General features: G+C 40.6%; 1 protein-coding gene across 1 annotated transcript in view; it reads left to right on the top strand.

The window, feature by feature from the left end:
* Positions 1–4,227: 4,227 nt before the first annotated feature.
* LOC102865910 (extended synaptotagmin-2-like) overlaps positions 4,228–27,901 on the top strand; it is a 183,440-nt gene continuing 159,766 nt past the window's right edge. Inside the window, exon 1 of the mRNA XM_006887662.1 lies at positions 4,228–4,509. Coding sequence (XP_006887724.1) covers positions 4,261–4,509 — 249 coding nt within the window. The 5' untranslated portion in view covers positions 4,228–4,260. The remainder of the gene's footprint in view (positions 4,510–27,901) is intronic.

The following is a 27,901-nucleotide window of genomic DNA, read 5'->3' as shown; positions in this document are numbered from 1 at the left end:
TTTCTCCATCTATCATGATGTTGATTAGTCCAGTTGTGAGGAATTTTTTTTTATGCAGAAGTGTAATATATGCTGAATGTCAATCATACTTAAACTTCAGCAGTAAATGCTTCAAGTGCTCTTTGCTTTCAACAAAGTTGTGCCATCTGCATATTTCAAGTTGTTAATGAGTTTCCTCTTAATCTTCCAAGAAGATGCCACATTTTCTCCATATAGTTCAGATTATTGGTTTAGCATATAGATTGAATAAATATGGAAGAAGAATACACCCTGATGCACACCTTTCCTGATTTTAAACCATTCATTGTTCCCTCGTTCTCTTTGAATAATCTTGTGATATTTGTAAAGGTTCCACATAGACACAATTAAGTGTTCTGAGATTTCTGTTCTTTGCAGTGTTATCCATGATTTGTGATTTTCCTGTAAAATACCCATTCATAACTAGTAAAACACCAGTCAACATCTTTCTGGTATTCTCTGCTTTCAGCCAAGACCCATCTTACATCAGCAATTATATCCTTCCTTCCACATCTTGTTTTGAAACTGGATAGAATTTTTTACAGCACTCTATGAATGAAAAACTATACTTACTAATTTTAAAAATTATCTTGGGCAAAATTGTGCTTACATGTGATATTAATGATGTTATTTGGTAACTTCTGCATTTCATTAGACCACTTTGGGCATGTTGCTAGGAGTAGTTATTCCTTGGAGAAGGACATAATGTTTGGGAAGGTGGGGGTGGCAAAACCCGGGAAGACCTTCCAGCAGGTGGTTAACTGTTGACTGTGGCAATGGGTGTAAGAGTGTGTCAGAGATTGTGAGGATGACATCGGATAGGAAAGTATTCATATCAGTTATTCATAGTGTTCCTCTGAGTCATACTTGGCTGGACAGAAACTAACAACTACAACCGTGGAATGGAAATTGATTTGTAGCTGACCTCCCAGCCAGTTTTTAGAGGCACTAAATTACATGGAAGATCAAGCATCTTTCTCCTGCAGAGTAGTTGGTAGATTCGAATTCCATTTGTTTGGGCTGGCAGTACCACTCCTTACCACTAAGCCACCAGAGCTCCCTATATCTAACTATGGTGAGGGTTACAAAATTGCTTAAATTATCAAAAATCATTGAATTCTACACTTAAAGTGGGCAAATTTTATAGTATGTGATTAAAAAGTATGGGGGGAGGGGGAGAAGAGAGTCAGAGCATGACCTGCCACTGCACTACATATTCTAAATATTTACAAGTGCTTGTTGGAGGAGGAGCTAGGAAAAAGAGAGAAGATAGTTGATAAAGCCCAGGCCTAAGTACCAAAACTAAAACTCAAATTTACTGCCATGGATTTAATTCTAACTCAGAGCAATGCAATATGACAGATTAGGACTGCCTCTCTGGGCAATAATCTTTCTATAAGTAGAGGGTTTCTTTCTGTCATGTGGAGTTGATGAGTTCAAGTCACCAGCCTCCTTGATTAACAGTCAAGCACTGTGCCACTAGAGCTCCTAAGTAGCAGGGAAAACAAAGCAGAAGGAAATTAACTTAAATGAAAGATAGGACTTCTCTCTGAACTAGAAAGAAAGAATGAATGAATGTGGATGCTGAAACTTTATAGCTTTGTGCTAGAAAACTAACAATGATTCTTTTCTTTTCTCTGAGCAAACAGGGCCTTTGACTGGAAAGCTATACATATAGTAAAGACAGAAGTAAAATGGAAAAAGTTGCAGGAGACTTAATACAAAGAGTAAAATATTAGTGAAAATCTAACTTTAGAACATGAATCAGTTTTTACAAAATGAGACAGAGTTGTAGTGAAGGAGTTGTAGTGGCCTAGGCCATAACACTGCCAACCCAAAGATTAGAGTCCATCACCTGCTTCTAGGGGAAAAGATCATCTCTTCCTATGCCTTTTACAGCCTTTGAAAACCCACTGCAGGGTCAGCTATGAAGCAGTTCCAGTTCTACAGCAATGACTTTTTTTTTAAGTTCTTCCAATAGCTATACATTTTACTTTCTTTTCATATCCTTAAATATAAGAGGCTTAAAGCTTATTGGGAGTTATGAAGAACGTAGCTAAGATCATGAGGAGGTTAACTGGTAGACAAATATGGATATTTTCTTTCCTTTAATGTGCTTTGCAATCTTAGGTCCTTAGACCAAATATTCAATAACCTTTGATACAGCAGTTGTTTGTTTGTTTTTATGTGGTTCATGGTATCACAAATTTGTAGCATGAGATTCTATAACTCTTGAAGCAGTGAAAAGGCAGAAATTAATGTTCCTATGTTGATGCAATTGCTTGTTTCATTGGTAATAAAAACTTAGCCTTGCATAAAAATTCACATTAAGAACATGAATTTCACATGGTGAAAAGGATTGAAATTGTCCATTACATATATATATATATATATATATATATATATATATATAAAATCTACATAATGAAATTGGTTACTTGAGTAATCAAGATAATGCCAAGAGAAAGAAAAGAAAAAACCACTTCCCTTCCTTGGGGAGGGAGCCCTGACAACTTAGTGGGTAGGGAGTTACCCTCTCAACCCTGGTGGTTTGAATCTACCAATGGCTTTGAAAAAGCAAATGAGCGCACACACACACACACACACACACACACACACACACACACACCCCCTTGAGCGATTTACAACCTCTGGAGGGTCAGCTTTACACGGTTTTGACTCATAGCAATGAGCTAGAGGCTTCTTTCCCCTTGATTGCAGTTCAGTACGGATTGTGGTCAGTTCAGTACGGATTGGGGTTTGTGTGAAGGAATAGGAAAGACTCAATGGGACTGGAGACTGGGTGATAATAGGCAGAGATCAATAGTAATTAATTTTATAAAATACAAGGTATATGGATGTATAAAACATAAGGTGCATGAATGAAACAACGTATTATTGTGTACAACAAAATGTACATGAATGAAACATAATGCATGACTGATCGTCTGTAAACCAAAACAAATATATAGACAAAAGCGGCAAAAAAAAAAAAAAGAGTAATAGTGTGGAAATTACATTCTTGAGTTGTAAATGGAACTTTCCCGCCAGTGTGCCAAACTGTTACCTTGGGCAAGTTATTGGTTTGACTTGATGTTCCAGTAGGTCAGTAATACATATCTCGTCAAGCGTTTCACCTTTCAAAGATTCCACAATAGGCGGGGGGGGGGGACACCCCCCCAATCTTTTTAAGCTTTGTTATCAGCACAAATAAAACAGTAACTTGCATTTCACGACAAGGCTATCTACTAAGACTTTCTCTGCGAGGATGTTTTGGTTTTTCACTTCTTAAAAGTACATTATGAAGTAACAAGTACGCGGAGGAAAAGTGGAAGCATTTCCAATGTTCAACTCAAATCATTTCCTCGGAATGACAGCATTACTCAAGAATCTTCTAGTAGTCCCCAAGGTTATAAAGTAAAGGGAAAGCCGGGCCCCACCCTGGGGATTCCGAGCGAGCAGGCTGGAACCCTGGCACGTCTGTTTTCAACCTGCTCAGGTGATTCTGACTCAGTTTAAGTCTGAGCAGCACAAGCCGTGGGAAGGTGTCTGGACGCGAGTGCGCGAGGAGGGGAGTCCGGCCATGGCAGGCATGAACCCGCGCCCGGCACAATCCGGAGCCTCTTCTATGACTTCATCTCGCTGAACCCTTTCTTTCCTAATCATCTCAGAGCTGGGCAGGCAGTTGAAGAATCGCTCCCAACCCGGCTGGCTCTAGGCCGAGCGCCAGCAGAACGCCCGCGGCGGCGGGAACCACGCTCGACTCCAGGGCAGAACCAACCTCCAGTCCCAGGTGGCGCGCGCCCTCCCGCGCAGCCACCGCCCCCGGCCTGCCACGCCCTCCCGCAGGCCCCGCCTATCCCTGCGTGATGACGTGTCCACGCCTCGTGCGGGCGGAAGCGCGGGTGCGGTAGCGGCGGCTGGGCCAGCTGCAGAGCTGTGCTAGGCGGTCGCCCTCAGAGAGGCGCTGGCGCGCGCAGTGGACAGTATCGGGCCCGGGCCCCCGGGAACCGCGGGTCCACCCAGCCCGCCTCGATTGGGGGAAGGGGAAGCGGTGGGTGGGAGTAAACCTCTGCTGTTGTCGCCGCGCCTACCCTCCGTGGACGTGATTTCGCGATGAGCGGCTCCCAGGAGAAGTGCCCTGGAGGGGCGTCCGCCCCAGGGACCGGGGACGACCCAGGCCCCGCTGCTACCAGGAGTCCCAAAGCTGAAGGGAGCACAGCTCCCGAGCCTCCGGCTTCCATGCTGAGCGTGGACGTGCCGGGGTTGCTCTCGCAGTTCGCGCGCAGCTTCGTGCTGCTCTTCCCGGTGTACGCGCTCGGCTACCTGGGGCTGAGCTTCAGCTGGATCCTGCTGGGGCTCGGGCTGCTCTTCTGGTGCCGGAGGAACAAGGGCCACAAGACGTCCCGCCTCTCCCGGGCGCTGGCCTTCCTGGAGGACGAGGAGCAGGCGGTGCGACTCAGCGTTTGCTCCTCCGACCTGCCCGCCTGGGTGAGTTGCCGCCTAGCCCGAGCGCGGTCCACGCGTGGTGCGCACCGCCCTCCCGAGCCACGGGGCTCCCACGACCTGCTTATGTAAGGCTACCCTCACCGTCCCCGTCACCGATGGAAATCACCCAGCTGTCAGTCCCTCGCTTTCTGAGCTGCTGTCAAGGGCGACCCTCTCCACTTTCACCACCCCTCCCCTGGCTTTGCTGATCGCCAGACGGGCGCGTAAAGGGACCAAGAGTGTGCATTGCACTCTTCCTTACTTTGGCCTGTCTTTGCTAGAAAATCAGGGCTTTTCCTATGTGAACCCAAGCTTATCTGCGTGGTGGAAATGACTACCGCGTTTTGGTATGTCTTTTTAGGGAGGTGGATATTTGGTGCTGGTGGTCAGAGCCATTAGGAATTGTCGGTGCGGCTCGCTTCACACCACCCTGCTGCAGTAGGCCTGGAAATGAGTGCTCATGTTGTGAACGGGGTGCTTGCTTTCCTTTGACAGCTGGTGGGGGAATGAATTTTTTTTTTCTCCCTCCCACCTTAGAAGATGTTTCATTTTCTTGTTTTTTGACACAACTAAAGAGGAATGAGTGTGCGTGGAAAGCTTTGCTGATTTGAATGAACCGCTGGGTCTTTTTTTAAGCGAATAACAAACTGTAAGACCTAAAGTGTTTTAAAGTTAACACTTCTATATAGTGTCAACTTGAATCCCTCCATGTGTAAAGTTTTGGAAGAGTTGCTCTTATAGCAAGAAATATAGTATTTATTTAACTCTTTTTACCTAAGGTAATCCTATGCATAATACTAATACAGTATGGTATGGAAACCCATTAATAGAGTTGGATCCTCATCTTTTTCTCCTTGCTTCCAAATTCTTCTTTAACCGTAAGCTGGTGTCACATTTTGAGACTGTAGGAAATAGTACTTTTTTAAAAGATATATGATACTTCACGTTATGCTTAATGTCAGCTTACATGAAAACGGCCAATGAGTGAGTTTCAGAAGGGTCATTTTCTCTTAGAGGAGAAAAGGGCTTAGAAAATGATCTCTCTTTCCAGTCATAAGACACTTGTTAAAGCATGGAGTGGTGTATGACACAAAAGACAAATGCAAATCAGAAAGCTTGAGTTCCCAGCTCCAGGGAGGAGCATACAGACTGTGATTCTGTGATGGCACATAGCTGTTGAAATAAGACTAGAAGAGTTAGAGGGCTTTGAACTAAAAATTCTGTAAATACGTAGTAGACGAATGGAACTGTGGTATTTTGAAAGAAAACCATTAACTGGTGTGACTGAGTTTTCAGTTTGAAGCAGGGTTAAGGGAGTTAAAAACAGGAAGTTAAAGTGAACAAGATGAATAATGACCAAGAATAGATGGTATACTTTGGAAGTGCAAAAAAAACAAAATTTAAGTGATATCTCAAGTCTCTGTTAAACTGAGCTAAATGATGTTAGAAGCTATAAAAATGTTGTGTAAATCCGTTACCAAAACAGTAAACAGCGGTGGTGTTGATTTTCAGAGATCTTTGCTTATTGAGCAGTTGAGCACAAGCAGTTTTTCCTTGTATAGTTTTTTAGTGACATGCAGGCACTTTTCTCATAGAAAATTAGCAGTTTTGTTGCAGCCATATTTTCTCATATTTCTTTTAACAGAAAAACATAGTAAGGATTTTTTTATGCATGACTTTTCATCCCACAGACTAAGAAACTTATGCTCTATCCAAGATTTTTCACTTGTTCCAAATTTTTGTTTAAATGGATATCCCATATGTTTCATCATGCCTACCCTCAAGAAGATGAATTGACAGAGTAGCTGTAGCAGTGTTCTTTAGCGCAGCAGAGATGGATAGGGCAAGGTTCTGATCTGTTTTTCATAGGGTAGCAGTGCCGCAAAGTTGACTCCTCAGTATCTAGCAACATTAGCAACATGCTGCTTAGGAGTGGTTGTGCTGCCTAACATGTGAGAGTGCTAATTGGAAGGTCAACAGTTTAAATCCACCAGCTGCTCTGAGGGGGAAAGGATTTCTTTTCTGTAAGGATTTACAGCCTCAAGAACCCAGTTAGAGGGAGCTCTAGTGGCATGGTGGCAAGAAGCTGCACTGCAATCTGGAAGGTGCATGTAGGGCGAATCCATCAGATGCTCTGCTGGAGAAGGGGGGACAATCTCCTCCTGTATCAGTCAGATCTGATTCCACTGCACACAGGAAGAAAAAACCCCAACAAACAAACCCAGTTACAGGGACTCTGTGAGCCAATTTTTAAGTTGCTTAGAAGAGTCCTTGTGGCTCAGTGATTAAATTCCTTGACTTCCAACCAAAAAAGTCAGTGGTTTTCACCAGCTGTTCCTCAGAACAAAAATGTGGCAGTCTCTGTATTAAGATTTACAGCCTTGGAAAGCCTATGGGACAGTTCTACTTGGTCCTGTATTATTACATGTGATTTAGGCAGAACACACTCCTCCCTGACCCTCCAGAAGGTTTTCAGAGGCTGCAGTCATATGAGAGGAGATTGCCCATCTTTATCCCAATGAGCAGCTCATATGTTCACACCATGTGCCTTTGGGTTGATAGTGCAACTCTACCACTGGGCCACCAAGGGTTGCTGTAAAATGGAACACACTTGATGGCAAGCAGATGTGGTGCTTAGAAAACTTATGGAGAGATTAAAGAAATTTGAAAGTGATATTATTTATGAATAATGCTACCAGTATAGAGTTGGAAAGAGTTTGTTTGGTTTAGTTGCTTTTTTTGAATTGTAGGAAACCCCTTGCTTTGAAGCCGGTTCCCACTCACAGCACCTCCATGTGTGTCAGTAGATTGGTACTTCATGAGGTTTTCTCTCTCCTTCCTTCTCTGTCTAGATCAGTATCTAGATCAAGCACTATATCTAGATCTAAATCTAAGTCTGTATCTTTTTGGTTTTCAATGGCTGATTTATTTTGAGGCCTTTTCTTTCTAAGGGCCTCTGGGTTGGGTGGCCTCAAATGTAAACTCTTGAAGGATCAGCAGGTGGTAATATCTATTTTTTTTCCACATTAAAACTACTGAATTAATTTGTTACTTTAAGAAACAAATCCACTGTAGGAAATACTGTAAATGAGAAAAAGGTAACATTTCAGTGGTGACTGTGGTTCATATCAGGATGATAGCATAGGAAAATATGAACTAAAGTGGCACTAATTCCTTAATCACACTTTTGGATATGTTCACTGACAGCATTTCCTCCTTGAATGAAGTAAGGAAAATGTATACTGGCAATAAAAGTGACGTCATTGAAGAACATTAGTACTTTGAAAACACATAGGATGGTGGTGGTGTTAATATACCATGGAGTCAGAACTGACTCATAGCTGACCCTCCAGGTTTTCAGAGGCTGTAAATCATAGAATAGGAAAATCTTTGTTCCTGGTGGGTTTGAACTGTATGCCTTTGGATTGGCAACACCACCCCTTAATCACTAGGCCACCAGAGGTCAGACATGTGTGGTGTTTCCAAATCAAGACCATTAGGAGATGGAAAATAGCTCACTTAACATGTGCTAATTCACTAAGACTTTTGTCCTGCAGCTGCAGTATAAACTGTGTTATTATTAATTTCTTTTTTCCATAAACAGGGAAGAGGCCTTGCAGCAGGCATGAGCTGATGGATTAATAACTGAGCTTTTGCTGTATCTGTGTCTACATTGTGTGATTAGGGCCCTAGGAATGAGACTGTAAGCAAAGAATATTCTTGAAGAGTTTTTATGAAAATTCATAAGGAGGCACAGCTAGTGATTTAGTGCAGTGATTAAAGAGAAAATTAATGAGAGGAGTTTTCATTGCTGTTTGTATTTGTTTGAATAATTCTAATTTAATGTCAAAGGAACAAACAAGTTAGCCTTGGAAGAGGTACAGCCAGGGTGTTCCTTAGAGGCAAGCATGGTGAAACTTTGTCTCGCAGACTTTGGGCATGTAATAAGGAGGGACCATTCCTTATCCAGAAAAAGACATCATGCTGGGGAAGGTAGAGGATGAGGGAATGAGAGGCAGATCCTCGAGGAGATAGACTGACACAGTGACTGTATTTGACTGTAAGTGACTGGGGCTTGAACATGTCAGGGGTCATGAGGATGACTAAGATAGGGCAAAGTTCACAGGGATGCTGTGAGTTGTAGTAGTCTCAGTGATACCAGGTGATGGCAACAACAATAAGATGGACGCTAAGATGAAGGAGAGCTGCCTGAGTGGTGTAGATGATTCACCACTCAACTAGAAACTGAGAGCTTAGTAGTTGCAACCCTCCAAGAGGTGCCTCAGGAAACAGGCCTGTCAGTCAGCTCCGGACAGTCAGCCTTGGAAGTTCTGTGGAGTAGTTCTGTTCTCTACATGTGAGGTCTCAGCAAGTTGGAATGGACTCCTCTGCCACCAATAACAAGAACATAAAGTCTTACCTTTATTTAGACTTTCACTATTGTCAGTAAATGCTGATTCTGTGGTTGCAGCTGACCCAAATGTATCACATAAAGTATTATTTCACTCATTTGAGAATTGGCCTTCTATGAAGCTATGACTTAAATGTGAATTATAGCATAATGCACTTTCTTGACTGTGTTGTTCTGTACACTCATACACTGACTTTCTTGGGGGAAAGCTTTCCTTTTCATTTCATAATGTTTCTGGGAAGTTCATGAGAATTGAATTCAAGCCAGAATTTAATAGTCAGAGAACCAGATGAACTAAAGAGAAGAATACACTTTGACATCATATTAAGGAAGGGCAAATATTTGCTTTCTTTTCCTGTGGGCTAATCATTAACTTGCACTTTAATAAAAATTTGGGAAGACATAGAGAAATTAGTTTGCATGTCTAATTTAGGGAACATAATTCCACTATTTTTTTTTTTAAATTTCCATTCATTCATTGTAACATATTTTCCTCCCTATTCCCCGCCCCCCCCCAGTTTGCTTTATTCTTTGGGAAAAAAAGTACTTTGATTGTTATACAGTCCCCGTTCACCACCACCACTTTACTATGCAACTTTTATTCTGGACTCTTGTATTGCCAATAATACCTAATCATATGTTCCTTTTATACAGTTATCTCCCTCGTCTGTTTCAATGCCATGTACATTATTTATCCCTTCTTTTTTAGTTTCTCCCCAACCCCAATATCAGTCCTTTTCTATAACAGTGGTATTATACAGTATTTGTCTTTCTGTTACTAAGATATTTCACTCAGCATAATGTCCTCCATGGTCACCCATTTTTTATAATATTGCATGAGTTCTTTGTTTTTCAGTGCTCCATGACATTCCATTATGTGAATATACCACAGCTTCTCTGTCCACTCCTTTGTTAATGACACGTGGGTTGTTTCCAACTCTTTGCTATTTTGATCAAAGCAGCAATAAACATGGAAGTGCATATATCTGCTTGGGTGACAGTTATGGTTTATTTAGGGTATATTACCAGTAGTGGAATTGCTGGGTCAAATGGTATTTTTATTTGCAACTTTTTAAGAAAGTGCCATACTGCCGTGGTTGCGCCATTTTACACTCCCACCAACAATGAATAAGAGTTCCAATTTTTCCGCAACCTCTCCAGCACTTGATGTTTGCTGTTTTACAGCAGACCTCTAGTCTCTTAAACTATGGGGGGGGTGGGGGGGTGGGGAATTTGTTTATTAAAGCTATCCATTTGTAGTATTTTCATTATAGCAGAAATATATCATTAAAACAGGTATTACATAGGCTAAAACAAACCAGTCCCGATTAACAATAGAAATTATGCTTCCAAGATATCACTTAAAAAAAAAAAGCTCTTCTGTTGATGGAGTTGATTTATACATAGCTATTGAATTGATTCTGATTTATAATTCCTTGTAAGACCAGCTCCATAGGGTTTCTAGGCTATAATCTTTACAGAAAGAGGCTTGGTGGTATAGTGGTTAAGTACTTGTCAAGTTGAACATCACTCATGGTGACCCTGGGAACAACATGTCCGAGTCCTGGCCTATGCTGGGCCAGCCTCATTATCTCTGATACACTTGAGCCCATTGCTGCAGACACCATGCCACTCCACCTCGATGGAGATCTTCCTCTCTTTCTCTCACCCCTCTACCTTTCCAAGCATTATATCCTTTTCCAACAAATAGTCTCTCCCAGCAATGTGTCCCAAGTATGAGATGAAGTTTTGCTGTTTGCCATGTTTGCCTCCGAGGTGCACTCTGACTGCACCTTTTCCAAGACGTGAGACTTTTGATTCTTTTTGTCAGTCTTTGGGATAATTAGTACTCTTCATTACTACAACTCAAAAGGATCCATTTTTCTTCTGTCATGCAGGGTCCTCAGTTTAAACCCACCAGTTAGTCTAAGGGGGAAAGATATGGCAGTTTGTTTCTGTAAAGGTTACTGCCTAGGAAATCCTATTTCAGTTGTACAGAGTTGTTAGACCAGGAAGCTATTGTCTGAACAGGGCAAGGGAGCACTGCATAGTTCAAAATCAAGAAAGAAGTACAGCAGGGTTGTATCCTTTCTTTGAACCTCTTCGATCTATGTGCAGGACAGATAATTTGCTGCTGGGCTGGACTTTATGAAGAAGAATGTAGTATCAGGATTGGAGGAAAACTAATCAACGACCTGTGTTAAGCAGATCACATAACCTTGCTCAGAGGCATTTAAGATTTAAAGCATTTGCTGTAAAAGATCAAATAGTTCGGCCTTCTATATGAGTTGCATCTCAACATCAAGAAAACAAAGAACAAAAAAAACCAAAAACCCAACCAAAAAACAACCTCACCACTAGGCCAGTAGGCAGTATCATGACAGATAAAAGAATTGAGGTTGTTAATGATTTCATCTTGCTTGGCTCCATAATCAACACTCTTGGTACCAGCAGTCAGGAAATCAAAAGACAGATTGCATTGGGAAAGTTTACTGTCAGGAATTTCTCCAGAATGCTGAAGATCAGTGATGTCAGTTTAGAGACTAAGGTATGCCTCATTCAGGCTGTGGTCTTTTCAGTTACTTGCTTATGCATCTAGACAGTGACTAAGGATGACAAGAGAAGAATCGATGCCTTTGAGTTGTGGTGTTGGAGAAGTATTGAACTATGAATGGCCAGGAGAACAAATAAGTCTGTCCTGGGGAGGGTGAAACCAGTTTGTTCTTCAGAGGCAAGGATTTTGAAGCTCTGGCTCACACACTTTAGGCATGTCACCAAGAGGGTCCAGTCCTTAGAGAAGGACATCATATTTGGAAGGGTAGAGGGTCAGCACAGAAGATGATGACTCTGGATGAGATAGAGTGACATGTGGCAATAGGGTCAGATCTGTCAGAGACGGTTAAGTTGGCTCATGATAGAGTGAGTTTCAGAGCCCTTGTTCAGAGGTTCACAGTGAGTTGTAGTTGACTGGACGGCACATAACAACAGAGTTGCTAGGATTCAGAATTGACTCAGCAACAAAAGGCTACTCTTTATGGAAACAGACTGCAGCATCTTTTTCCTGTTGAGTGGCTGGTAGGGTCAGTAAGTTGGCTCTAAATGGTTAGCAGCTGAGCTTGTTTTCTTGAAAGTTTTGTAAATTTAGAAGTAAGTACAAATATATATGACAGTTATAGTTAGTGGGAACAGCAAAATAAAATACAGGAGTGAGAAACCGTAGGCAGATTTTAGGGAGATACTATAGCTGAGTGGAACAGAAGCATCAGATCCTAGTAAGGCTTCGAAAAGTGGTTGGAAAAGTTTTGATTCTTGGGACTGTTTAGTCTGGAGGGAACCATACAAAGTGTCCATGGTAGTTGTACTTCTTCATATTGTGGAAAATTGAACTTGGGCTGTTGACTTACCCTGGGTCCCAGGGCTGATGAATAGAACTCAGACTAGCATCGGGAAACCCTGAATTTTAGGAAACTCCTTTCATTTCACTAGAGTTTAGTGATGAACACTATACTGCTGACATTATGGAAGTGCTTGGAGCAGAACTATTTTTGTGATATCAAAATGAAAACTAGTATAATGCAATGTAATTCTCTACTTAGCAGACAAAATCTTAATTGCCAAAATTACTGCTTGATTGATGTGATATGTACAGCTGAGGTAGCAGAAACTACCTATTCTAGCTACTTCCTTCAAATAAGCTATTTTCCTCTAATGATCTTATTCTGTTTTAAGCAGTCTTGTGGTTTGTTTTTTTAAATTGGGTGTTGCATAGTTCTTAGGGCAAAGCAGTTAACATGTCAGTTGTATTTTGAATGGAATCTATTTTCCATTTAACATGGTTTATTTACAGAAATTTTCTGTTCACTTTTTACCTGTCACTGAATGTTTTACCCCTTCATGTTTTTATAACTTCTAAAAGTCCTCTGTGTGTGTATATGTATGTATATGTGTACATGTATGTATGTGTATGTGTGTGTGTGTGTGTGTGTGTGTGTGTGTATACTTATGTATTTTTTTTTTTAAGGAAGGAAGTAATTCAAGCAGACCGCATTTTGAGGAACTAACCAAATTTATTTGCTATGCATCAGAAAACTGGACAATGACTAGGGATGCTAGAAGGAGAATTGATGACTTTGAGCTGTTGTGCTGGAGAAGAGTATTAGAACAAACAGGTTCATCTTAGAGAGGGTGAAACAAGGCTGGTCCTTGGAGACAAGGATTCTGAAGCTTCATCTGACATACTTTGGACATGTTACAAGGAGGGACCAGTTCTTAGAGAGGGATGTCATGCTTGGGAGGGTGGAGGGACAGTGCAAGAGAGAAAGACCCTCACTGAGATGGATTGATTCAGTGACTGGGGTTAGGTGTGTTAGATACCGTAAGATTGGCACAGAATAGAGCAGGGTTTAGGGCTGTTGTACATAGTGTCACTATGAGTTTTAGGTGACTCTATGGCAAATAACAATAACAACCAAATTTGTGTGTACAGTTTGAAAAGAGATCTTTGAGTAGTTCTTGTCTAGAGAGTTGCTTGGTCATTTCCTGGCATCTCTTGTGGCCCACCACAGACTCCACAGCTCCACGGGAGAAAGATGAGCAATCTTTTCCCATACAATTTATAGCCTCGAATCCTCTTTTTATTATATGTCATGATCTCTGACATGCTCCATTAGGAGGATAGAATAGGGCAAAGTGCTGATTTGTTGTTCATAGGGTGGCTGTGAGTTGTAGTCAACTTGATTGCACATAACAGCATCCTCTGCTCATGTTATAGATGCTAGTAATACAAATGTTAAGGAGAAAAGGGCTTGATGCTTAAGAAATTTACTGTTAATGATAAAAATCTACATAAAAGCCCAGAGTCCCTAGATGGTACAAATTGTTAATGCACTTAGCTAGTAATAGAAATAGCGCAGTTCATGTCCCCACAGAAACATCTCAGAAGCTTGCTGATCTACCTCTGGAAAATCAACCACTGAAAGTCCTCCGGAGTCCAGTTGTATTCTGACACACATGAGTTTACAGCAAGTTCGAGTGTGCCTTCTGTGCCTTCTTGTTTATAAACAGGTCGTCCCCTGCTTAGTTTTCATTCCAACAACTTCTATAAAGCAATTCTGATATAAGTTGAATACCTCTTTTATTTTTCCTCCAAGCTTTCCTTATTGTTGCTTTTTACTATTAGGATCCTTACAAATCCAGTTTGTTTCCTGAGATTGGAAACATGTAAATTTAGAGATATATTATAAGGTTGAATATAGTACTTATTACTAATGATAAGGTACAAAGGGGTTAAAAGACACTTGACTCTCTTCATGAATATGTCCAAAATCGTGGACTATATAATCCTACAGGACTCTAGATGGTGCACAGAGGATTTGATCAGCTGATCTGAAGTTGGCAGTTCTGTGCTGTAGCAACAAGTATGCATTAGAAGTTTTCTTTTCTAAGAAAACTAATACATAATGGGGGGGGAGGTTAATAATTTAAAAAAAAGTTTTCAAAACATGCATAATCCCAAAACAACTGTTTTAGTCATCTAGTGACATGTCAGCAGAAACACCACGAGTGCATCGCCTTGAACAGATACTGATTCTTCATTGTTCAGGAAGCCTTTGCTTTTCTCACATTAAAGAGTTCACTCACTGCCATTGTGACAGAATTGACTCATAGATGACCTTCCATTGGGTTCCCAAAGCTGTATGTAAATCATGAAAGAGGAGATGGCCTGTCTTTCTCCCATGGACCCTCTGGTGGATTTGAACCACCAGCTTGTGTGCTGACAAGTTGGAACCAACTCATAGCTGACTCTCCATCAGGTTTTCAGAGACAGCAGATTGCGTGGGAAGAGATTGTCCATCCTTCTCCCATAGAGCAGCTCATGGAATCAAACTATGTGCCTTGAGGATTGCAGCACAGTTTCTCAGCACTAGGCTGTCAGAGCTCCTATTTAAACGAAGGTTGTTGTGTACCTGAGAGTTGTAACAGACGCATAGCTGACTCTCTGGCAGGTTTTCAGAGGCAGATACTAGAGAAGATTGCCCGTCTTTCTCCCATAGAGTAGCTGATGGCCTCGAACTGCAGGCCTTTCAGATTTCAGCGCAGCTTCTAGAAGACCAAATTAAGGGTGCTGGCCTTAGGGGAAGGCTTGCTTTCTTTGTCAGCTCTGAAGGACAACTCTTTGTCTCTTCAGTTGATGCTTCTTGGTTTCAAGGATAGTTATGTGTATTTTTACTTCTGTGTTACACCATCTCTCTTTCTTTGCTTACTTAGTATCTTTTGGTCCTCTTGTGGCCTAGTGAGTAAGAAGTTGCACCACCAACTCAGAGGCAGCTAATTTGAACCCACCAGCTGCTTTACAGGAGAAAGATGGACATTTTCCTCCTTTGGAGGGTCAGCCATGAATCATCTGGCACAACAGCAGTGAGTTTTCTGTATCTCAAAGCGGATTGACTCAAAATACACTCTATACCTAATCTTGTCACATTAATATGACAAAGATAGCCCACTTCTACAGAGCTTTAGAACCATATATATGCATAAGGGGTTCTTGGAGACACAATTCAGTACATAATGTTGATTCGCTGAGGATATAAGAACCTCAGTTGAGATGGCTGTTTTGTATTTTTCCACAGCTGTTCAAATGTACCAGCTACTCTTTGGGAGAAGGATGAACAGTCTTCTCCTATGTGATTTACTGCCTCTGAAAACCATGGGTGGGTCAGCTATGAGTTGTTTCTGACTCAACCCATACAACAGTCACCAATTGATGAGTCCCTGGATGGCAACGATGTAAGCGTTCCGCCACTAACTGAAAAGTTGGCATTTAAAATCCACTTGGCAGTCGCCTTAAAATCATAGTCTTTGTAAAACCTCTGGTACACAGAGCTACTCAGAAACTGATGAGGTCACCATGAATCGGAACGTAATTGACAGCAACTGAAACCCAACTAGACTAATTGCAGGTGAGGAGATTCCACCTTCTGGTGACCTTGTAGGAGAGAAGTCAGCACTGTCCTCTGGGTCAGCAGCCTCATATGGTACACGCTAAACCAGGCCTTAGAGTTGTGCAAGTAATAAACCATAGCACCTAGTGTAAAAGTTTGTTTTAAAAAACAACTCTACTTTTGTACCCGATGTCTATACACTTGAGTTAGTGTGAGCCTAACTGGCATAATCTGTGGCATATTGTGTTTCTAACCAAAAGGCTGTGTGTCTTTGGTGGTTCAAATCCTCCCGTGGCTCCTTGTGCAGTCGCCTGCATAAATTCACAGCTTGGAAACCCTCTCCTTCAGAAATAGTAACTCAACAGTAGTGGATTTTGTTTGGCTTGGGAAACAAGTATGTTTCTCATTATGCTTTCTTTTTATTTATAAATTTGTCAGTGCAGTTTTTTTGTTTGTTCTGCCACTTGGTAAAGTTCCTTTTAGATTGTAATGAACTTGCTGTGTGCTTTATTTTTCATGTATCCATCCCTTCTGGAGAACAAACTTGTGGCTAGGCAAGTTTTAAAAACATAATTTTTCTGATTATTGCAAGAATAAGCGAGGGCTGCATGGTGGAGGGGACCTGGGGGAGGGTTTGTAAAACAATGAAAGAATCTTTTCTTTTACTTTTCCATAATTTTTGGACTCATCAAATTTGTGTCTTCTAGGTTGCAACACCCCCATGATACATCTTGAAGGATATGTACATGTACAGCCAAGCACAATCAATAAGAGTGCATCTGAATTCCAAAATCAATCTCCATAATAGTCTATGTGTTTCCTACTGCCAAAGGGGCCCTTTAGAGTAGTGAGAGAAGATCTTCACCCTGAAACCCACAGCGTCCCTTTTCAGCAGGAAGTAGCTAAGAGAATATGCCATCCCCTTTTCCTTATGACTCAGGGTGAAGTCTCTCTCAGGGAGGAGTGATAGGGAATGGCAAAGGATACACTGACAAAGAAGATTAATCAGAACTGGCTTTGACAAGCACTGTGGCATTTGGACAAGAACAAACTGGGAGGAGGGTAGAGAGAATAGTGCAACAATGAATGAGTGGAAGCCCAAAATCTCTGTAAATGTTTATGAAAATTAATAAAATATAATAAAAAAAAACAAAAAAAAAAGAATAAGAAAAATGGAATATTTCAAGCTTTGGAGAAGAATAAAAAAGTGGGAAAAATCACTTGCAGTCCTAACCAGGGATAACAATAATTAGCAGTTTAGTGATTTTTACTACTCTTTTTTTATTGTATACTAGGATGTATGTGTATCTGTGTGTATAGAATTCTCTTTTTATTAAACATTATAATATTGTGAATATTATGTCCTTCTTAGACATATATGTTTATTGCCATATTATCTATCTTATGGAGGTACCATGCTTTCTTTACTTGACATTTTATAAACAGATGTGAAAACTTGATTGATAGATATTGTGAGAAAATAGAAAAATTTGAAATACTAAAAAATTTGAGATAGTATCTGCTCTGTCCAAGTTACAGATCATATTTATTTTAATTGTTTATTAGATCAGTCTAGGATACATGAACTATTTTTTAATTCCTGAGAATAGAGTGATAACTTCATAAGCAGAAGTCTAGATTTGAAGGGCAATTTTTTCAAAATGGTATAATTAAGCTTAGTAGTTACTGAGATCTCTTACACAAGAAAAGCATTCCCTCACACTGAGTCACACACTCAGCTTACTTTCCTTCTTTGTGAGGTTGGGATAGTAAAGTAAGTTAATAATGAAGTAATATTTTAAAGTGAATTAGTGGTTTCTTATAGGACAGTGTAGTAATAGCCACTTTAAGGTTGCCAAGACGTGTAACTGGATTGTGATTATACTTGTCTGAAAATAGCTGATCATGTGACCGTCATCAGTGATCAGTGCTGTCTGGCTGCCCTTTATCACCAGATACTGTGCATTACTTGCAAATGAGTAAGGTACCATCATGGTTAGTAATTTCAAAATGTGGCTGTATGAATTAAGTTCATGTTTGAGAACAGAATACATCTGAATGCAGAGGCAAAGGGTTGGGTTTCTGTCCGAGATCCTCTCTTACTTGGCTCTACTTAGTGACTAGGTAACAAGGTCACAAGTGACCTTGGATGAGATGGTTTGCATGTTTTAGAACCTTACTGTCCTTAAGATGGGAATTGAAATTCCACTTCATACTGTAGTAATAACAAAGATTAAATGGGAGCATTTATTGTGCAGATAATTTCATTGTTAGGCACATCAGGTACGGGCATAGCAGATAGAGTTGTGCTTGGTGAAGACCCAGCAAACTGTTAAGAGAATGGAATGAGGAAGAAGGGACAGCAAGGGCAGCTAGTCATGGCTCTGGAGTTAATGTTCTGAGTCACTTTCACCAGTAGGTCAACTTCTTGTTGCCTGAGTTACTTTGCATATCAGTGCTCCTATTACAGGATGGCAGGAGAAGGATGGGTATTCCCCTGCCATGCAATTTACTGCCTCCGAAAACCCACTGAGGGTCAGCTATGGGTCCATTCTGACTCAGTGATACTCAACAACAACACAGGATCAGAGCTCTAGTAGTCTAGTGGTAAGAAGCTGTACTGCAATCCCAAAGGCATGCAGTTTGAATCCATTATATGCTCCATGGGAGAAAGATGGACAGTCTCCTCCCATGCAGTAACTGCCTATGAAAATCCCCTGGAGGGTCAGCTATGGACCACAGACAACAACAGCACAGAATAGGACAGGGTTCAGTTCTCTTGTTCATACGATTACTGTGGGTCATGCTTGACTTGAGAGCACCTAATAGCAACAACAACAACGATAGCACAGTTCTTGAGGCGAGTCTTTTTTCCTGTATAGCCTTTTTTCCTGCACACCCTTCCTACAACCGCACTTAATGAAGTGTAGATTTATTTTCCCCATGTTTTTGTTTCACTTTAGCTTGTTTATTTTATGTTGTTGCAAAATAACTTATCTACCATAATGCTTTGTTATTACCAGCACTTTAAAGTATACCTTGTAATTTTACTTTCTCTTCTTCCCCTCCCCTAACCTTCCCTAAATAATATCCAAAGAGTGTTCATTATTAACCCTTATCTCTTATTTGGGGTAGATTTATACTGTGGCTTTTTCTTCCATAAAACAGATAATACCTTGAGGACAGTTAATCTTTCTTGGCTCTAATTCCAGCAGTCACCCTGATGCAAGAGATAATTATAGTTAACAATTGTGTTTTGATAGTATCACATTGTGAAATTTATTAATTCTCATATTAATTTCCTTCTTCTTTTGAATAAACCTTAGTGGGGCTTTGAAAAATGTATGTACTGTTTTAGGACTGGTTTTACTAGTTAATTATAGGCTTTATTAGATGTAGAGTTTCTTTTCCTTCTATTTACATCTTTGGAGTAGATATAGTTTTCCCCGAAAAAGGTAAACCTGTAGAAAAGAAATACAGTGATATGGAGAGAAAACATACAACTGGTTTTATTCTATGAATATTACACTATAAATATTTACCTATTATGTAGTAGTTTTTACCTCTGCTCTTATTCTAGGGTACTCTGATGGTTTAGTGGTAAAGAGTTTTGTTGCCAACCCAAATGCATGTGGTCTACCAGCTGCTCTGTGGGAGAAAGATGGGCAGTCTCCTCCCACTCTGAAAACCAGCTGGAGGATCAGCTATGAGTTGGTTCTGACTCGATGGTGCACACTGACTCTTTTATTCCACGATGAATACTTTTATTTGAACTGTTGCCCTCAGATTACTTCAGGCTGTTGTGTGTCAGAGTAGATGTGAGTTCCATAAGGTGCTCAGTGGTGGGAATAGATTGCCAGGTATTCTGAGGCACCTCTAGGTAGACTCAGTCTGCCAATCTTTTGGCTGGTAGCCAGGGTCTACTTGGGAACTCATCTTGTTCTAAGATAAAGAGTATCAGATTGCTGAACTCATTCATCTGAATGATACTTTTTGCCTCATGCATTCTTATAAAATGTTGCTTACATATTAATACATTGACTTAACTCTGCTCAGAAATATAATTACTTACTGGATTATCTGCCTCACTAGTTATGTGTTTGAAGAAGGGGGTATTTTAATATCTACAGTGCTTAGTGCATTTCTATACCATTTGAATTTCGAAAATACAGATGGATTGCTGAAATAGTAAATTAATGTCTACTGATTTTATTAGACTTCTCTGCTCAGTTTGTAAACACTTGTATTATGCTGGGGGAGCAAGGCACTAGAACTGGCAGGACTGAGAGCTTTGTAACTCTGGCCTAAATCTAAGAGGCGCAAGGCTGAGGCACCTGTGAGCACATTTCAGAAGATATCCTGACTGTATTCTCCTACTAACCTGAACTAAAGCCTTTTGACTTACTCATTATGGTTCTGGGAGCTATCACCTCAGATTTTGGACCTAGTAAAGCTGTAAGATTGGTGTTGGAATGAGTAGAGAAAGAGTTGTGGGAGTGTAGGAGACATGTCTGACCTCATGGGAATTGGTTTTGTGGTGGTGATGATGTTGACAGGTATTAATTCCCGTTTGTGAACTTGGTAAAGATCAGATATGCTGTCCCCACATAACCCTTGTTCTTTTTACAATGGCCAAGAACCAGTGTTGAGGAAAGAAGACGTTTAAGCCACACTGAAGGCATTACCAAGAAATAAGGCCCCAGGAATTTATGGAATACTAGTTGACATGTTTCAACACCCATGTGCAGCTTTGGATGTGCTCATCAGTCAGTGCCAGGAAATTTGGAAGACAGTTATTTGGCCAACTAACTAGAAAAGATCCATATTTGTCCTTATTCCCAAGAAAGATGATCTGACCCAATGAGGGAAGTGTCACACACTATCACCGATATCACATATAAGCAGCATCTTGGTGAAGATCATCCAGGCAACTTTGGAACAGTACATCAGTTGAGAACTATCAGATGTTCAGGCTGAATTGAGAAGAGGTTGTGACACCAAGGGTATCATTGCTAATGTAAAATGGATATTGGTAGAAAGCAGAGAATACCAGAAAGAAATAGAGGCATTTGATTGTGTGGAGGACAACAAGTTTTGGATGACATTGAGAAGAATGGGAATCCTGGAACATTTAATTGTGATAATGTAAAATTAGACGAGGAGGCCATTGTATGAGCAGAGCAGGAGAACACTGCATGGTTTAAAATCAAGAGGGGTTTACTTTGGAATTGTATCCTCTCTCCATACCTATTCACTCTGCTGAGCAAATCATCTGAGAAGCTGGACTCTATGAAGAAGAATGTAGCATCAGAATCAGAGGTAGGCTCATAAACAACCTGCAGTAAGCAGGTGACATACTTTGCTGAAAGCGAGGAGAACTTAATCCTAAAAATGGATTACATCTAACATCAAGAATACAAAATCCTTGCCACTGGGCCAGTAAGCAGCATCATGATAGATGGAGAGATTGAGGTGATAACAATTTTGTCTTGCTTGTTGCTGCTGTTAGGTACTGTCGAGTTGGAACCCACTCATAGCTGACCCTCCAGTGGGTTTTCAGAGGATCCACAGTAAATACCCAAGATAAAATAATTTCATCTTGGCAGTAAATAGCCAAGAATGGGGGGGGGGGCTATGACACTGGGGAAGTCAGTTGTCAGGGGCATCTCAAGGTAATGAGGAACAGTAGTTTCAGTTTGAAGAATAAGGTGTGTCTGATCCAAACTCTGCTCTTTTCATTTGTGTTCAATGCATCAGGCAGCCAGACATTGCCCAAGGAACACAGAATTGATGTCTTTGAGGCATGGTGTTGGAGAATAGTGCTGAATATCCCATGGACTGCCAAAACCCAAATGTCTTGGAGAAGTTGCAGCCAGGGGGATCCTCAGAGGGAAGGATGATGAAGCATAACATACATACTTTGGATATATGGTTAGAAGAGGCTAGTCCTTGGAAAAGGAAATCATGATTGAAACTGAGGAGGGTCAGTAAAAGAGAGACTTCCAGTGAGGTGAATTGACACAGTGGCTGAAGCATGGATTTGAGTACAGCAGGGATGATGATGATGGTTCAGGATAGGGCAGGGTTCAGAGCTGCTTTGCTTCGGGTTAGGGTTAGTATGCATCATCGTTGACATCAAGGCACTTAACAACTGCACTCTTCTATACATATTACTATGTTTAGGATCCACCCAATCCCCAACTCACTATCCTAAATGTAATCACATTTGCAAACTCCTTTTTTGCCATTTAACACAAAGGTTCCAGGGATTAAGACATGAATTTTTTAAATTCTTTTTTAGGGAGGTACATTATTTAACTGACTCAGCTGCCCTAGATTTTTAAATACTTGGAAATGAAGATGACACAGCAGTTATCGATATCTCTCACTCTCTGTTTTTCACTCTCTAATCGCCTTTGAGTTGATTCCGACTCATAGCTGACCTTCCAAAGGATTTCCAAACTGTAAATCACAGGAAGAGACTGTCCATCAGTCTTCTGTGGAGCAGCTGTTGGATTCACACTGCCAGAGAAGCATACTTGTCTTTGGATTAGTGGCAGAACTCTAAGCACTACACCACCAGAACTCCTTGGTAATGGAGCCTCAGTTTAAATACCACTGTAGTTCATCAATTCTAAAACACACTTTCCCCCAAATAAAAAGATTTCTTTTATAATGGTGCTTTGGTTTTTTTCAGCTCTACTCATTGCTGTTGAGTCAGAACCAGCTCATAGCTAACCCTCCACTGGGCTACTTTGGGGCGTGCAGTGCAACTGCTTAGCACTAGGTCACCAGAGCTAGCTTCTTAGTGGTACATAAAGTAATGATATGTTTTCTATTTGATTATGTCCTTAATTCAACATTGTAATTGTTCCCATTTTCCTTTCTCTCACTCGGAAAATCTTACTGAAAATGATGTATGCTCTTCTAAAGGTGGTTGTTATTGTTATGTGCCATCAAGTCGCCTGCTACTCATAGTGACCCTATCTATGTTCAACAGCTCTAAACCCTGCTCTGTCCTGTGCCAATTTCACTGTCTCCGACACACATACCCCCATTACTCAAGTCACTGAATCAGTCCACCTCATTGAGGGTCTTTATCTCCTGTGCTGTCCCTCCACCCTCCCAAGCATGATGTCCTTCTCCAAGGACTGGTCCCTCCTTACAACATGTCCAAAGTATGTCAGACGAAGCTTCAGAATCCTTGCTTCCAAGGAACAGCCCGGTTTCACCCTCTCCAGGACAAACCTGTTCTTTTTTTAGCAGTCCATGGTACATTCAGTACTCTTCTCTAACACCACAGCTCAAAGGCATCAATTCTCCTTCTATCCTCCCTAGCCATTGTTCAATTCTCTGATGTGTAACAAGTGATTGCAAAGACCATGGCCTGTATTAGGTGCACCTTAGTCTTCAGAGTGGCACCATTGCTCTTCAGTACTCTGAAGAGGTCCCTAACAGCAGACTTACCCTCGCAATGTATCTTTTAATTTCCTGGCTGCTGGTGCCAAGAGTGTTGACTCTCGAGCCAAGCAAACTAAAGCTGTGAACAATCTCAATCTCTTCACCATCCCTCCTGATGCTGCCACTTGGCCCAGTGGTGAGAATCTTTGTTTTCTTCTATTGAGCCTCAATCCATATTGAAGGCTGCAGTCCTTGACCTTCTGCAGCAAGCTCTTCAGGTCCTCCTCAGTTTCATCAGAGTTGTGTCATCTGCATAACACAGATTGTTGATGAATTTTCCACCAATAGAGCCCAGCCTCCCAGATAATCTGTTTTGCATATAGGTTGAAAAGGTATGGAGATAGGATACATCCCTGGCGTACACCCTTGCCAATTTTCAACCATGCTGTATTTCCTTGCTCTGTTCTAACGACTGCCTCTTGGTCCAAGTATAGGTTTCACATTAGCACAGTCAAGTGTTCTGGGGTTCCCATTCTTCTCAGAGTCAGCCAAAATTTGTTGTGATCCACACAGTCAGACATGGGAGGAGATTGCCCATCCTTCTTCTGCTAGAAGCTGGTTGATTCTGAATGTGTGCCTTTGGGATTATAGCACAGCTTCTTAAACTAGGCCACCAGAGCTTCCTGAACCAACTTTAGAGTATGTGGCTTGCCTTCCTTCAGTTGCCCAATAGTAAATGGCAGAGGCAGAACTGGTCTGGGTCTGTTAACCATCAGTGGTATTCTCTCTCTGCTCTGTAACCTCTCTAGGAGAAGACATTTGGGATTAGACGTTGCCTAATCATTTTGGTAGGTTACTGTGATGGCCTCTTGGCAAGTAGCTGTAATCCTGAAGGCACAGTTCGAGACCACCAGATGCTCCATGGGAGAAGGATGGGCATTCTCCTCCCATATGTTTAACTGTCTCTGAAAACCCACCAAAGGGTCAACTATGGGTTGGTTCCAACCCTCTGGTACACAGTAACAACAACAACAGCAGTCATTCTTTTAACTCTTAAGAGATTTTTTCTCTCCTTTTCATGTAGGGGAATTAAGACCCAGAGTTCAGTAATTTACCCCCAATTACATATTCCAGGTAGCATTGTTGAGACAAAGTCAAGTATCATGCTTTGTGATGTATTTGGAAACTAAGTTGAGGGAATATGATTTATACTTGTTTAAAGGAGCAGGGTAGAGGCAAAGTGATCCACTGTCTCCAAAAGTTAGTGGTAGGTCATTATTTTTAATAGCGCAAAACTATTAAATGGATGACTCATGATAGTAAAATTGGTATTCTGAAATTCATGGCTTGGCAACTTCTGTCAATTTTGGAACGTTATCTGCGGCTGTTTCTTAAAATACTGCTTCTACCTTATTCTTTCCTTTCTCCAGGACTCAATTTCAAGCATATTTAGATCATATCATGTGTCTTTCTGTTCTGTGCTTTAATATGGGATATTTTTATATCCTTGAGTTTCATGTTTGCTCTTTTGAATTTTTGTTTTGATTGTGTCCAGTTTCCCTTTTAAATTGTGTTGAGTAATGGTGTCACTAAGTGGTGAGGCTTTGTAGACCCATCAGGACACACTGTCAAAGAGAAGTGACACCAAAATGACTGTACAGTTTTTTTTATGCATTATTTTAGCAGAAATGTCTTACTTTTTTATGAGGATATGCCTATAATTAAAACAACAGAAATATTTTTCATAAGCCCAGTATATTAATACATGTCTGCTAATTTATTTTCAAACCATTTAATATGCTTCATCAAGAGCTGTTACTACAATGACACTTCAAGTAACATAGGCTCATCAGCACATACTATACACATATGCTGTTTCTCTTACTGCCAATGTTTTTATAGTTGTAGTATATCAAATTTTCTGGTGTTTGAGCATAGTATAGTAGGAATTAGTACATATGAAATTATATAAGTAACTTTTTTGAGAATGAAGTCGTAATTAATGGGAAGAAAGGAAAAAGGCTCCTTGCTACCATAGTAACTGATAATGATTTCAGTAGGAAGATTTTACCAGTTTTGTTGTTATTCATATAATTTAAGAAATATGAGAATAGCAATTATATATATTACATATTCTATGTCTAAAACTAATAAATTAAAACTCCACTTTGGAGGCTCATGTGTGAAGCAGTTGGATTCTGGAGGGTAGGTTCTTTTCATTTCGTGCAAAGTCGGGTGTAAACTGTTGGGTTGTTGTGTTTTGGGTTTTTTGTTTGTTTGTTTCATTAACAATTGTTTGTAGGCTGGCTGATTGCCTGGATTTATTCAACTATCAGCTGTGGGCTTGAAGTCTCTTTAAGTCAGTCAGGATGTGGTGGGCGGGCCTGTGTATTTAAAAGTAGGTTGTTCGGGAAGAACACTGTTCTAAGTGATATAGTGTTTGTCAGTTTGCTGTACTGAAATAACTCAGGGTTGCTATGATACTGTATGCTGTGCCACTGGTTTGTCAAATGCCATAGTGGTTATCCATGGTGGACAGGGTTTGGTAGAGCTTCAAGATTAAGAGAGGCTTGGAAGCAGGATTGGCATCCACTTCTTAAAGAGCAAGCCTTTGGAAACTATGAACAATAGAAAAACGATGATAATTATATAACAGTTCACGTCTTTTGTTCAGAGGATCACAGTGAGTTGTACTTGACTTGACAGCACATAACAACAAGGATTCTATGTAGGGACCTCTGGTGTTTTAGGAGCAAAAAGTTGTATTGCCAATTCGAAGGCACACAGTTCAAATCCACCAGCTGCTCCAAGGGAGAAAAAGGCTCATTTCTTTCTGTGTGATTTACTGCTTCTGAAACTCAGCTGGAGGATCGTCTGTGAGACAGTTCCTACTAGACAATATACAGCAACAAATATACTGTTGATAATCAGATACAAGTGGACGTCCAAGGAGTGGGGAATGGGTGACATAAGCCCTAGTGAAAGGACTCTGCTGCATTCTTAAAGTTTTATTGTTGGATTTTTCATTTCTGAAATTTCATTTTGATTATTTCCTGTAGATGTTTTTCATTGAAATTGTCCATCTTACATTTTCTTGAACATTTTATTTTAGCCAATTATTTTAGAGTTCATGTCTGATTCCAAAAGTAGATAATTTGTTGCTCTCTTTTCATTGTCAGTTTTTTTTCTCTTGATGTTATTTATTGCTATGCCAAATAAATTTTGCCTAAATGTGTAATTGATCACTGAGAAACTTGGAAATTAGGGTACCTCCAGATCTTTCCCACCCATTCATTCATTGGCCATCCAGGTAACTACTTTTTTTTATGGTGTTATGGTTTATTGGAGAGACAGTTTACTCTCCTGGAGCTGATTAGCTTCCTGCATGCTGGCATTTTAATAGATTATTTGTAACACTTGAACAATAACAACAGGAAAAATAATTTGAATGTAGTTGGACCCTTACAGTTTAAATTTGTGTTGTTCAGGGGTCAGTAGTATATGAAAATTTGTAAAGACTCTATCACTTGTGAGCTGGAACTAGCTTCTTCAAAAGAATATATATAATATGTCCGTTTCTTCCTAACTCCACGTTCATTGAAATTGGCTGGTTCATTGAATTGGTCACATTGGAAGTATTTCCCTATGAAATCAACACTAGCGGAGAACTGGTTGATAATGTTAATCATCATACCACACTTTTGAATGGTGTTATCCTCCTGCAGAAAGGTTTACCCTATCCTGTGAATAGCGGATAAAATGGAATTACATTAATCCAATCCAGATCTGAATTGGCTTGAGGTTTGGTTGCAGAATAAAACTGCTAACTCCCTCTGGTGCTCTCCTATTCTTAGGTTTAGCCCCTAAAGACTGCAACTGAGAATCATTGGTGTTTACAAAGCTCTTCCGTGGTGGCTCTCAAACTCCAGTTAATGCTTCCGTAGTAAGGTGAGACAGCTTGGCTTTCCATATTCTTGTCCCAGGTAGTTTAAGGAGTTAGTAAATGTCTACAGTAGAAAACCCTGTGATCTGACCCTTGCTTCTTTGCTCCTCCCTGCAAAAATCAGGGATCTTCATTCCTTAAGCCTTGATTGCTGCTTGTTTTCAGTTGCAGCTGAGTCAGTGCTGACTCATGGTGACCTCCTAACAAAGCACTGCCTGATTCTATGCCATCTTCCTGAGAGTTGCTTTAAGTCCATTGTTGTGGCTGTTTTGTTAATCTGTATCACTGAGAGTTTCTCTCATTTTGACTGACTGCTCTGCTTTATTACACACAATGTCCTTTTCTATCAGACTTTCCTGAGGATGTGTCCAAAATAAGAAGTCTTGCCATCAAAGGCATCACTTCTTCAGTGTTCTTAATTTCCAAGCTTCTCCATGGATATGAGGTGATTGAAAATACTATACCTTGGATCAAGTGCACCTTAGTACACAAAGTGACATCCTTACCATTTAGTGCTTTAAAGGGGTCCTTTGGAGCAGATTTACTTGATACAGAACATCACTTGGTTTCTTTGCTGCTTCGATGGGTATTGATCATGTATTCAAGTAAAAGTAAATCCTTGACAACTCCAATCTTTTATACATTTGTCATGATACTGTTGATTAGTCCAATTATGACAGTTTTGGGGTTTTAAAAAAA

Source organism: Elephantulus edwardii, unplaced genomic scaffold, assembly GCF_000299155.1.
Source record: "Elephantulus edwardii isolate Elephantulus edwardi_28Jun2011 unplaced genomic scaffold, EleEdw1.0 scaffold00060, whole genome shotgun sequence".
Classification (NCBI taxonomy): domain Eukaryota; kingdom Metazoa; phylum Chordata; class Mammalia; order Macroscelidea; family Macroscelididae; genus Elephantulus; species Elephantulus edwardii.
Note: the sequence above shows the minus strand (reverse complement) of the source record. Positions and strands in the feature narration are given on the sequence as shown.